Source organism: Nothobranchius furzeri, chromosome 7 (genome assembly GCF_043380555.1).
Source record: "Nothobranchius furzeri strain GRZ-AD chromosome 7, NfurGRZ-RIMD1, whole genome shotgun sequence".
Lineage (NCBI taxonomy): Eukaryota > Metazoa > Chordata > Actinopteri > Cyprinodontiformes > Nothobranchiidae > Nothobranchius > Nothobranchius furzeri.
The window spans coordinates 76,808,838-76,821,879 of record NC_091747.1 but is presented as its reverse complement, the minus strand read 5'-3'; the positions used below and the strand labels follow the sequence as shown (position 1 = coordinate 76,821,879).

Sequence of the window (13,042 nt, the reverse complement as noted above, 5' to 3'; positions counted from 1 at the left end):
TTGCCACATGCAAAACTGTCCACATGGACCAATTTGGTGTTTCACCCCAAATTGTTCTTTGGTCCTGTCTGGCCACCATTATCATCTTCTGGGGGTGCCCCTGTGGCAGAGTTGCATTGTGCTGACGGAATCCTGCATTTTCTTCCCTCCAGTTAACATCTGCTTTGTAAAACAGGAGCACCAGAATGTTTTTCCCCAAAGAGATCAAAGGCATTCACCCATAACAGAGACCAATAATAATGTTTTCATGGAATAAATAAATGAGAGCTCTAAAAATGTTAATGACATCATTCTCATTACAGGTGGGAAACCAACGCGTTAGAGACACTTTTAGTTTATTCTTTCAGGAAAAACAAGAAATTTGAACAAACGGTTTTTACCGTCTGTGTTAAATTTCAGTCCTCTTACCAATTATGTACATGAAAGGTAGGGAGGATCACGAAAAGGTTTTCAAATCCAAACACATCAAAGTGAACTTTGGCCTTTCAGGTTTTGTTTTGGTTAGCAAGTAAGAACAGCAAGATTCATGGCTCGCCTTAAAGACAAAAAATCCTGCAGTGAGTGACGGCGTTCCGGTGTTTGAAATGACAGGAAGTCTGTGAAGATCTAAAGCAGCTCACTTTTTATTTATCAGTAGTTGCAGTCAGCCAGTAGTCTGTCTTCAGTTCAACGCGACAAACTCCAGCCTGATGACAACACACGGGAGGTGGGCTTTTTAACCAAATGGGACCCTCTTGCTCACCTTTTCCACCATGTTTGAAACATTCAGCAGATAACGGAATATCGTTTTAGCTCTGAACTCCATCTGTGAAGTGTGCTGCTGCCTAAAATAACTCTCCTGAGAGTAGCCTCAAAAGGCACTAATGATCCTCTCTCTCAGGAGGGTAACAGTGGCCAAGTGATTGTTCTGTCACATCTACTCATACATGTGCATCCACAGGACTGTGTCTTTTTGCTGTCAGCCAACTGGCGATGGATCCCCCCTAAAAAAGCGTCCTTGTCCTTTTTTTCCTTCATTCTGTTGAGGTTCTTTTTCGGGATGCCATCCTGCGGTGCAAAAATGCCAGTCCAAATTAATTTAGTCCTTTGCTGACTCTCATAAAAAAAAAATACCCCAACAGGAAGAATCCCTGTGACTGCGGTACATAGGCGTACTGTTAATGGCAGCTAGAAGTTTAGTTGCCACTGTCGTTCTCCAGCACCGAAGCTGGGTTATCACAGGCAAATGAGATGGACTCATTGGAAACTTGGTAAGCAGAGCCACTCATGCTCATGTCAATCATTTTCTCTCTGCGTTATAGCCTGAAGCAGAAAATAATTACACTCAGTCATAGTTGCTGAACACTGCACATCCAGGAGGGTAGGAGCCGGAAACGTTGCTTTATTTCTTTTATGCATTTGGACGTAAAACAACGTCGGTTTTTGCTTCCTTTAGACGTTCATTTGTCTTATTGTGCTTCAGGTCCTCACAGACTTGTACAGCTACATTTTGAAACAGCAGGAATTATTTAGCAAAAACAAAAAATGGCCATATTTGATCAAAATAACCACTTTTTCCAACCTGTATTACGTGAAGAAAACAATTCCATGTTGTCATTCTTTTATAAAACACAGAAACGGTTTTGTTACCTGTCATTGACGCTACAGTTTCGCCGAAGGCTGCCGGCTTCTTCAGGCTGACGCTGATGGTGGCGCGTCAATTCCTTCTCCGTTTATCTGCGGGCAGCAGAGGACGTTGTCGCTCTCTACTGCCCGCTCTCCCCTCTCCGACGATGCAGTCCCATGCGTGGTCCAGCGTGTAAACTCCGTCGTCCCTGTTCATGGTCCCACATCCACGTCTCCTTATCTCGATTGCTTCCTTGATCCATCTTTTGTATTTTTGTTGTTCAGTGGTTATGATCCGTGAACAGGGACGACGGAGTTTACACGCTGGACAACACATGGGACTGCATCGTCCGAGAGGGGAGAGCGGGCAGTAGAGGGCGACAACGTCCTCTGCTGCCCGCAGATAAACGGAGAAGGAATTGACGCGCCACCATCAGCGTCAGCCTGAAGAAGCCGGCAGCCGTCGGCGAAACTGTAGCGTCAATGACAGGTAACAAAACCGTTTCTGTGTTTTATAAAAGAACGACAACATGGAATTAGAAATAACGCACAGCAAGAACACACCTAAGATGAAGAAAACAAAGAAATATTTTTGGAAATGTTTAAAAAAAATAATAATAAAAGGACTTATCCGTTTGAATTCCTATTCAGCAATTTATTTGTTTTTTAAATGAGCCTTGTATGGGTCAGCTAGATTTTACATACACTCTATTTTTCCAGTTTGGCGTTCTGGAAACGATCTATCCATCATCTTTACGAACTTCAAAATGGCAGCAAAATCCCCTGAAAAGAAAATCTCATTTCATTAAAAGTCATGTGTACCACTTAATTATGGAAAAGAGACAGCATCGTCCAAATCCCCAGAAAACCTTTTGGCTTTTGAAGCCACACTGGATCATAAAGGGAGCGTGCTGCTTGTGTGGAGCTACTCAGGGCCAGGTGGTCCTGCTGCATGTGACGTAATGCTTGGCTTTATCTAGCAAAAGAAAGGTCACAGCAGGACAGAAGTGTTTGTCTTTTGTAGCTGTTCGTTCCTACTAGTGCACTGCGTCATATCGTTCAGTTACAATTGACATCACAATGAATAAAAGCTTAATGTTGGACTAAACGGGTGAGGATTTCAGATTTTACCATTTTTTGAAACTCAGTATTGTAGATTCTGGTAAAATGTGCAGTTTGTGGCAGTGTCACCGCCTGTTTTTAATAGTTATTTGGGTTTTGAGGATGCGTTGATGGGTTAAACATATGAAACGGTCCTCTTAGGTTAAAGAAAATGTCCATACACTGTATTTAGTGGGATATTCCTCCGTTTAACACCGTTCAGAGATTCTGAAACAAAAGATTCATTAAGGATCGGCTTTTCTATACAAGCCTTTTAGTCTCATTTTGAAGATTTCATAACTGAGTGAGTGAAGATGTGATTTTTCTGTCACCATTTGCAGTGATGCATTTCATCCACATGGGGGCGACGTGTGTGCTGTTATCAAGGCACGGTAATATGCACTGAATAAATCAGGCTCATTGAATGGAAGATTAACATTAAGTGGTGCGATTTGCCAGATGGCCTCAGGCTGCAGACAAATGCATTTGCACCAGGAGCAAAAGGCCTGTGTTAAGTCTGTTCATGCAGTCCTGACTCTTGTTTATTTAATGACAATCTCTGTTAACAGAATAAGATCAATTAGGTACTCAGCTATAAATGTACCTTCCAGATAAAGGCAAGGTCAATTGTAAGTAAAAATGTGGCTGTTCATTTATTTTAGATTTAGCCCATAAATCTCCAGTAGCACAGAAATGCAACAGGAAGTTGTGCTGCAGTAGTTCTTACTAGGGTTGTCACGATACTAAAATTTCAAACTCGATTCGATACTGGAAAAAAAAACTCGGTACTCGATTTCGATACTATTTCAAAACACCAATTTATTGAACAAGTTTATTCAAAAAATAACATTCCTCAATTTATATTGCAAAAATTAAACGTTAAGAATTAAGTGTGTAAAGTGCTTAAACCTTTCAAGTATCAGCATTTTTTTATACGTGCATACAAAAACTGGCGAAAGTTAACACTTTAAATCATGAATTGTCTCACTATATATACACTATTTGCAGAGTGATGTTTTGCTGCTTAAACTCTGTTTAAGGTGCATTTTTTTCATAAGCTGTAATGCCATATGTTTTGTTCTGTACTTTTGAACAACTCTGTTGGTCAATAAAGGGAGAAAACAAATTTCTCCACAGTAGGACAAAGGTACATCTACCGGTAATCTTAATAAAAACAGATTGGCGCACGGCAGTGACGTCATTAAAAGCGCCGGTTAGATTAGCCGCAGCTAGTCTGTTCACGCCTAAAAATCCCAGATCCGCTCCAAACGAACAGGGGAATCATGTTAATGATTCCTAACAAAACTTATCGACATTGAGATGTTTTGGTGCAGATAATGTCTTATTTCGAGGCTGCACCATGGGTGCCCGTCCGCACCCGTTATATGGATATACACTGATGGCGATTCGCCGATGGATCTAAATACCCCGGGGAATCCAAGTAGCACCAAAGTTGTCAGCGTGAGTAAAAAAACGTACTGCATGCTAGAAATTAAGTCCGGGTTGCAATAAACGGGAGTTTTCCTTTAAGCACGTAAGCGTGAATATACAACTACGTGTCGGACTTGGTATGCTAATTAAGTTGGGCTGTGAAGCGCCTCCCAAATTCGCTGTTTATGTTTTTGTTTATTTATTTGGCAGACAAAACTTGGATCGGAGACAACTCGCGTGGGAAATTGTAATGTAGCCATGCAGCGTCTTCTTCTGTTTTCTGGGAGGCGGAGGCTGCTTTACGGCATCTGGCCGTCGTGCGTGTCGGTGTACTTGAAGAAGGCTGTGTATAATAGTCCATAATATCAATACCACAGGGATGGAATATCTAATTTAGATACCACTTTTAGTATCGATTTATATCTAGGTATCGATTTTTTTGACAACACTAGTTCTTACCAGAAGCCTTGTGTCTTTTCCTTACCTGCTTCGGTAAGTGTGACCATGTGGCTACAGTTTCATCGCTTAAGCTGCATGATTTAGTTAAAGGGCTAACTAAATCAAGGTACAGGTAAAAGAAAATACAAGGTAGGACAACAATTTCTGGACTTTTAAAAACCACTTCTGCTTTATTAGAGGAAATTGATGAATGCAAAAAAGGAAAAACAATTCCACGAACACGTCAAAGCCTCGGCAGAGAGGAGAGGGATCAGACGACAGACTGGGATTTGTCCGACCTCCTGTCGTCTTCTGAGTAACGTCGGAATGTTTCGCTCAGCAGAGGCTCCAAGGCCTCGGCCGAGTGGTGGGAGCGAGCTCGCGCGGCGCAGGCGATGGCCCCCCCCACCAGTACCACAACCACCACGGCTGCTACGATGGCCATGGTGATGATCTCGGAGAGGGTGAAGGCACCAGCTGTAAGATGGATGGAGTAGAGGAGAGGTTACCTTTTTCATCAACATCATGAATCGCGCATGTCTGTAGGTGTGTGTGTGTGTGTGCTTGTGTACATGCATGTGTGTGTGTGTGTGTGTGTGTGTAAGAGAGAGGGAGAGAGTGTGTACTGCTCACCTGGCCACTGGACATCATATGAGTATCCCAGGTTTTCCGAGGCTGAGACAAACATCTCAGCATTGGTGACTGGAGGCCAAAAAGGAACCATGTTGAACCTGCCGTTGTGTCCGATAGGGGCGTTTTCCTCCGGGTAACTTATTTCACCTGCATGCAGAAGAAGACATGGTACTACCCAAACTATCCATCCTGCCTGGACGTATTTGTGTGTCAGCTCATACGCACCTGGTTGGTGCCGTCGCAGCCACTCATCAAAGACGGCGTCGGTGAAGGTGTGCAACAAGACAAAGATGGGATCATTAGGTGACAGGTGAGTCTGTCCACCTGTCCCATTCAGAAAGAGGTGTGCGAGATTGTGGAGGCTGCGGATGACGGGGTCGTACGGCCCTTGGGGGGCGCTGTAGCCTAGCAAACAATGAAAACACACACACACGCACACACACACAAAAGCAATGAAAGCTTAGAATTTCCAAAATTAGGAACAGCAAATGCTGTCTTGGAGCTAACCATATGTGCATGTGGGTGGAGGATTGAGAGAGCGAGTTTCTGGCTTGGGTTTGGAGTTTTACTTTCACACAGAACTTCAGCAGCTTTATTTTACCGAGAAACTGAGCTGCACTGTTCTCCTTTCACTGGCTCTCTGGCTCTAAACTTTAGTTTGTAGCTCGACACCTTCAATGCTGTTCCTGAAGCTCTCGGAGGAGGTAGAGTAATAAGGCGGAGTGTCAAAGGTGTTCAGCTCCAGACAGTCCAACACGTCCCTGGGCTCCGGCAGCCTCTGCACCATGGGCCTCGCGACATTCCCCGCTGGGTTCCTCCTGATTGGACTACTCTCCGTACCTCGGTGATGAAGACAAAAGGTCAGCACAACTCTGGTGGAATATTCAACACAACAGAAAAAGAAACCCAGCTTAAGAAATGACGAGTGTAGCTGTTCCTATTGTTTGTTTTGTGGTCCCTGAAGAAACTGAATAATTATCATAAATGTCGTTCCACGTCCGTGTGGGAGACCAGATGAGTTTGACTGGTCTCAAACATGACAGGACGGCAGATACATTGTTACATTTTTAAAAGGACTCAACAGCAGTGAGTGGGAGTTTTGTGACTGAACTTTATTATTTTTATTATCGTCATTACGTGCTTGATCTACGTCTCTATTGGTGCTTTGTCTCCTACACACGAGGGTCTACACAACTCAGTTGTCTATGTGTTTGAAGATTATCCTCTTAGATCAAAGGCAGTCGACTGCTACGCTCCTGTCTTCAACAAGCAGATGCACAAATGAGCCCCCCCCCCCCCCCATGAGCACCTCTAACCCATTTAAGGAGTTGCTGCTTGTTAGTGCAGGAAACACCAGACCTATCATGACTCTCCAAGGAACAGAATGAGACAGATCACTCGAACGTGGACCACTTGCATTTTCTCCTACTTCTGTAGCTTTTCTTTGTTTTGGGCAAAGAACTGCGGTTTAAAAAGATGACTGGCATTCCTAATGATTTTACACTTCCAAGCAAGAGGATACACCGTCTCTGTGTCTTTTGAACTCAAACACCAAAGGTAATAACTAATCTGCTGCCAGCGTAGGAGGAGAGCGGATTCCTACAAATCGGAATCACCTTGGCTAGCTTATTCGTGACTGGCGCAATACGATTTAAGATCAATTATGTCCTGAATCTCGCGACCCAACATGAAACATTAAAAATGATTAGATAACCGTAAGCTGGACAATGTCCTCGTGGTGTTGCCTGTGTTAGTGCGCAAGATGGATGTCATCTCGGAGAGGGTCACCGGACGTGTGGGGATGTTTAGAACGCTTAAATTGGCTTCACTGGTGGACATGAATGACCTCTTAATAGACTCCAAGGCAGAGAGGAAAATTATCTCTGTCTGCCCTAAACAAAGTCTTGCTTATCCTCATCTGACGCCAAGCAGCCGCCAAGGCTGCCTTCAACTCACCCCCACGAAAGGAGGAATGCTGACAGATGCTGTGACCTGACCTCACCCCCCCCCCCCCCCCCTTCAGATTGTGACTTCGGCTTCGAGGTCATCGACCTGCAGGAACTCAATGCGCTCTCTGGCCCTCATCTCTCCCTCCCACCTGTTGACTGCAGCTGGTGAAGCGCCGTACTGGCGGCTCCCGCCCAACCCCGCCTCCCCATCGGACTCTGATGTTGTATCTGTGATGTTCGTGCTTCTATGTTTGAGGAGGTTTTTTTGTATAATAGAGTTACTCCCCGCTGGGTCTAACTCTACTATGCCTTTTTTTTGCCTTACCCCCATTATCCTCATGTACCACTTATCTCTATTAAGGTAGCGCGACTCAGGGTTGCGAATGACCACAGTCACCAATTCTTGTCATGTGTCTTGCCCATGTATGTCTGATCTCTGAATTGTGTGTAGTGAAACTCTAATTTCCCTCTGGGACAAATAAAGTATCTTTGATTTGATTTATTGGATAATGTGATGCTCTTAATGCAGAATTTAGATTGCGAAATATAAAATAATTTGTTGCAAAATCCAGAGCGTCTGAGTAGCCAAGAAGTCTGACAACAAGGGGAGTTTCAAACAAACTGCTCTAATAGCGAGCTGTATTGAATTTAGCACAGCAGCTGTGAGGTATTATTTATAGCAGCTTTTGTTCTACATGCTCGCTCTTTTATGAGCTTTTTGCCCTCTTTTCTGATGCAGCTGAGACGGTGCTGTACATCAGCGGCGCGGCGCGGCCTGGCCTAACGGCTGGGTGTTGCTTGTGTCTTTTTACTGTTGCAGACGGTGCCCAGGGTGTCATAGTCCTCCACACTCTCACAGATGACCCGCCACTGAGAAAACACGGAGTTGGGGCTGATGGAGTTCAGGTCAAACGTGCTCCTCGCTCCCAGCAGCTCGTCGGTGCAGATGTCACACTCGTCGCCGCCGATGGCAAAGTTCCAGTAAGGGAGGGCAAAGGTGGGGTCACCCAGCATGTCCTGTTCAGGGGGGCACATCGAAGAAGATTGATGAATCTTTACATTAGAACCTAAAAAGACCCATTACTTAGTCTACTACTTTCTTTAGCACTTTTCCTACTTTTGATAACATCTTCCATCACTTTCCTCCTCCAGTACATTTATCTACGTCTGATCTACTCCTATCTTGCTCCACATTTCCGTTGCAGGACAGCATCCCACTCCATCTTAAAAATAAAATAAAATTCAACATCCCACTTTTATTTTTTTACTTCATCAGCCTCCTGTTTATTCTTTCATTAAACCCACAGGAAACGCCTCCTCTTTCTAAGGCCCTGTCCACACGTAGCCGGGGATCTGCCAAAACGTAGATATTTTTCTACGTTTTGGTCTGTCATCCACACGAAAACGGAGTTTTTTCACACGAAAACGGATCTTTTTAAAAACTCCGGCCAAAGTGAAGATCTGCGTTTTCTCCGTTTTGGGTGTCTGCGTGTGGACAGACAAAACCGGAGTTTTAAGGTCGGCAACGTCACTTTCCGCGACAAAAAAAAAAATGCTGACATCACGTGTGCGACCTGTGTTTACACTAGCCGACAGCATGGATGCCCTCGGAGCTGCGCTCGCTTTATCAATTGTCCAAGCGCTTTTTGCTTGTTTGTTTTTGCAAGCAGAATTACTGCTCCTTGTGGAAGACCACAGACGAAGGACGAGGTTAAGAACGGGGGAAGTACTGCCGCCTACAGGTCTGGCATGCATGATGTCCTTAACAACATATTTATCCGGGTACGTGTGGACAGAGTTTTTATTTTTTAAACAAGGTGGTGTGGATGCAAGTTTTTGGAGGGGCGGATACTCGTTTTAAAAAAACCTGGCTATGTGTGGACTAGGCCAAAGTCACTGTCTTCTGCTCACTTGCATGTCTCTCTCTAGCTGCAGCAGATGAAAACGATGCCAGGTGACAAACCCTGGACCCTCGTGGGAGAAGTCCACACCTCCAAAGCTGGCCTGCCCCGGCCCCAGGAACGTCTTACTGACGGAGTAGTAGTGGCTCCAAACAAAGTAGTTATAGATGGTGACATTCTCAAACTGTGGGCTGTTGCCATCAGGCCCAAGCACCTCTTGGTACCTAAAGAAAAGGGACGCGTCATACTAAAGTGCCAACCTTCCTCCTGCTCATAAGAATCTTTTTTGTGCACAGACAAAAACTTATGATTAAAAAATATAAAACAACTGAAATTCTTTATTTTCCGACAGAAACATTAGTTCGTAATAAGAAGCTGGACATCTGTATGTAACCCAGAAAGAGAAACCAGAACGGGGAGATTGCCCCTAGTGGCGGGTTCCAGTAAAACCCGTAAGCCCCTCCTCCTCATAAACAAATGGAACATTTTATTTACAAAAAAAGTAAAAAAATGCACCTCTGATCATTTTAATGTGTTGATTTATTCATCATTTGTTCATAAACACTTTTTGTAACTATACATGTGATGCTGGAAAACACCATGATGGTATTTGGGAGAGTAGGCAGTGGGCTACTCTGAAGCAAAGATAGCAAAACCCATAAATGGGAAGTCATGCATTCAGTTTCGGGTAACAGATGGAGGAGATGTTTGATTAATGGTCTTGTCTGCTCCACTGTGCTAAAGCAGGAGCGGCCATCAATCTTCCTTTGATATAAGTTGTTTCTTGAACCTTTTTAAATGAATCTAACTCTTGGAGTTTTCAAACGTGTGTGTACCTTCTTGTGCAGATGACCAGGTTGGGATGGACAGTACTCTTAGCTTGGTCCAGAGCCTTCACAAAAGCCTGCTTCTCAGCTGTGCTCATCTGCATGATATTCCTCCTCACTAGAGTCAGGTCAAAACGCGGCAGAGCACAAAGAGAGAAGAAGTGGGTTTTGAGGAAAAGACAATGTGTTTAAAATGTATCGTGCATTTTCTTTTCTCTAGTGAAAGAAAAAAAAGTGCAGCCTTAATCCTTCTGGCTGATGTAGAGGAGTGAAATCTTGAAGGGCACTGCAGGATAGAGGCGATTTAGATCGTCTTACATTTTAAACAAGTTCTCAGTTCTTACCAACAGAGATTCTCTGATCACAGTTTGGTCCGGTCAGCCCGTGCTTGCATCGTCCACAGTTGAAGCCACTGAAATTGCCGTTACACTGGCAGGTACGGTTGAAAAATCTCAAAGGCCACCTTTCTCTGTCATCACGTCCCACATACGGATACTGTGGTCCATGGCGGCGACTGTCTGCTGCAATCGACAAACACTGGCCTCTTCCCGAGATGGAGCCACACGCATCCCCTGCCACCCCCGTTGGGGATGGGCAGCACTGACCGCTCCTCAGACCATCAGGTGTGACACACTCCCGGGGGAATTGGGCCAAAGTAAGGCCGATGTAACAGGTCACCACCAGTAGACCAACTCTCCACATGCTTACCCAACCCAGAAAGAGATTAGACAGAAAAGGGAGTCAAACGAGTTCAGCCTAAAAAATCTTGATTCCTATTATTTCAAATTAGCAACATACACTGGAAAGGAGCAGAAAGAACCAAATACAAAAATGCTGAAATTCTTCCATATTTCCATTTTCACTGTTCAAAATCTTGTTTAAAAAAAAAAAAAAAGATCAATTCTTTTAAATTTATAATTACTTTCTCTTTTTTACAAATCTCTTTTGAATATCTATTGGTAGAACTCCTTCATGCGCTTTGCACATACGTTTTAATAAATGATATTGTACAAATTTGTCAAATTTTATTAGGTCAAATCCGTATGAACTCTATATCCACTTCCACTAACTCTCACTGCTCTTTTCTGTAAAAGAAAAATGTAATGTGTATATGTTTTGCAGGTACTTCCACATACTTTGATACAATATGTCAAATTTGAAAGAATTAACGAGTTATACAGAATCTACAAATCGTTCTTGTTCAACAATTCCTTTGTCATATTTAGTAAAGCAATAATTTGAGATATTTTAATCTTAATAGCATTTATGTGAGACTTCCACAATAAATTTTCATCAATCACAGCTCCTAAAAACTTAACTTCTTTTAGTCTTTCTATCTCAATTCCTTCCACATGTAAGGATGCATCAGCACTTTTATTACTTCTACAAAAAACTATAAACTTAGTTTATCGGTGTTTACAGAAAGCCTAATTATATTAAACCATTGTTAGATTTTTATAAACTCATTTTTAATTACATCTAACACATCGTTTATATTTTCTCCTGAATAAAATAAGGTAGTGTCATCTGCAAATAGTATACACTTGAATAATTTAGAAACCATAGCAATATCGTTAACGTACAAAAGAAAAAGTAGTGGTCCAAGGACCGATCCTTGTGGTACTCCACAACTAATATTATATATAGAAGATTTTATATTATTCAATTCCACAAACTGTTACTCTGACTATCAGACCTGAAATATCAGACCTAATAAGTACTGATTACTTCTTTTGCCAAAATTTGCATACTTTCGTACCCTTAGATAGATAGCTCAATGGTACTGCATGTGGCTTTGGATTTAAAGGTTAGCAGATGAAATTTCTGCCGTGTTGACGTCAGTGCTTAATGAATGAAAACATACTATAAATGTAAAGGATGATTGACTGGCTCAGGTGCCGTTCTGATTAACACGTCTGATACTGGGGAACCAGAACTTTCTGCTTAGAGACAGGTGACAAAAGCAATCAGTGAATAATATGTATTAAGACTTAATTTCCAAACACAGATAACCGTGTTTTATACATTTTCCAATAATGCATCTTTCTTTGATGTACATCAGGTTAGGTCAATCAAAGTAAAGTTTGATTTCTAAAAGGATCAAACTGAGATACCACTACAACCCATTGTTGGGGGTACAGGTGCAAAAGCCCTTGTACCCTTAATACAGGGGTAGGGAACCCTGTTCCTAGAGATCTGCAGTTCTGCTTATTTTCCAACTATCTTTGTTGTTCCTGCTGTTGATTACATGGATCAGGTGTGTTTAGCCAATTGGAAGCTGCAAATTAATGCATGGCTGGAAAACATGCAGGGTTGCCTACCCCTGCCCTAAATGAACTATTGGGAGTTCTTATTTTATTTTACCAATTAATGAAAACAAACTCCTCAAAAACAACTATTTTAATCTGTCTTCTCAGAACATCTTTTGTTTGATGAAGTAAAATAATTGAGTGAAAAATCAAAATGTACTTCTGGTACTTTCAACTCAGTGGGTTTATTTTATTTTATTTTTTGTTTCATTCAATCCAGTTGCTGTATCACTGAACTGAAACTTCAGCTCCTTAGAAGCCCCCGGCAGGCGGTGGGAGTAATTATTCATGATTCACAAAACCATCAGCTCTCAACTTTCAGAAACACTTCCAATAGTAGATTCTGAGATTTCATTTTTTTTTTCTAAGTGAATTTGATCAGCTTTTCAAGCTTGTAAATCAGTAATGGTTGATGTGACTGATGCATCGGCAGCAGCAACTGTTTAGCGATAAAACGACATTATCAACCTAGTGAAAATATTTTACTTATTTATGCCTTGGCACAAGTGCAGCATCTCGCATGAATGTACAGTTTGTGAAGGTGTTTCAAATTATATGAAATAAACTCTCACTAATATTAATGTAATACAGAGTAATGAGGTGTCCCTACCTCTGAGTGTGCATGCTGCTCCTCTGTTTGCAAAAACAATGTCCCTCCCCCCAAAGAGTCAGCGCTTTACCCTGTCTGCCTTAAATAGTGATCAAACACATGACCGGACCTTTGTGGAGCCGACACACACACACACACACACACACACACACACACACACACACACACACACACACACACACACATGCAGCAGACTGCACAACACTTAAGGGTGCTTAAAAACATTCATTCACATGCC

At 42.6% G+C, this 13,042-nt stretch overlaps 1 protein-coding gene across 1 annotated transcript; it reads right to left on the bottom strand.

The window, feature by feature from the left end:
* Positions 1–4,737: 4,737 nt before the first annotated feature.
* tyrp1b (tyrosinase-related protein 1b) lies at positions 4,738–12,903 on the bottom strand. Its single transcript, XM_015954204.3, has 9 exons — positions 12,805–12,903; positions 10,230–10,588; positions 9,895–10,003; positions 9,069–9,282; positions 7,970–8,174; positions 5,881–6,048; positions 5,434–5,613; positions 5,209–5,355; positions 4,738–5,052 (listed from the first exon to the last, which is right to left on the bottom strand). The coding sequence occupies exons 1-9, from the start codon at positions 12,816–12,818 to the stop codon at positions 4,847–4,849; spliced, it is 1,602 nt and encodes a 533-aa protein (XP_015809690.3). The 5' UTR covers positions 12,819–12,903; the 3' UTR covers positions 4,738–4,846.
* Positions 12,904–13,042: the final 139 nt, after the last annotated feature.

Excerpts from the sequence above, each read along its gene's own strand:
- tyrp1b (XM_015954204.3), bottom strand. Across the intron at positions 5,614-5,880 it reads CTTCAGGAACAGCATTGAAG|GCTACAGCGCCCCCCAAGGG; the intron begins GTGTCGAGCTAC and ends ATTGTTTGCTAG. Across the intron at positions 5,356-5,433 it reads GCTGCGACGGCACCAACCAG|GTGAAATAAGTTACCCGGAG; the intron begins GTGCGTATGAGC and ends TTCTGCATGCAG.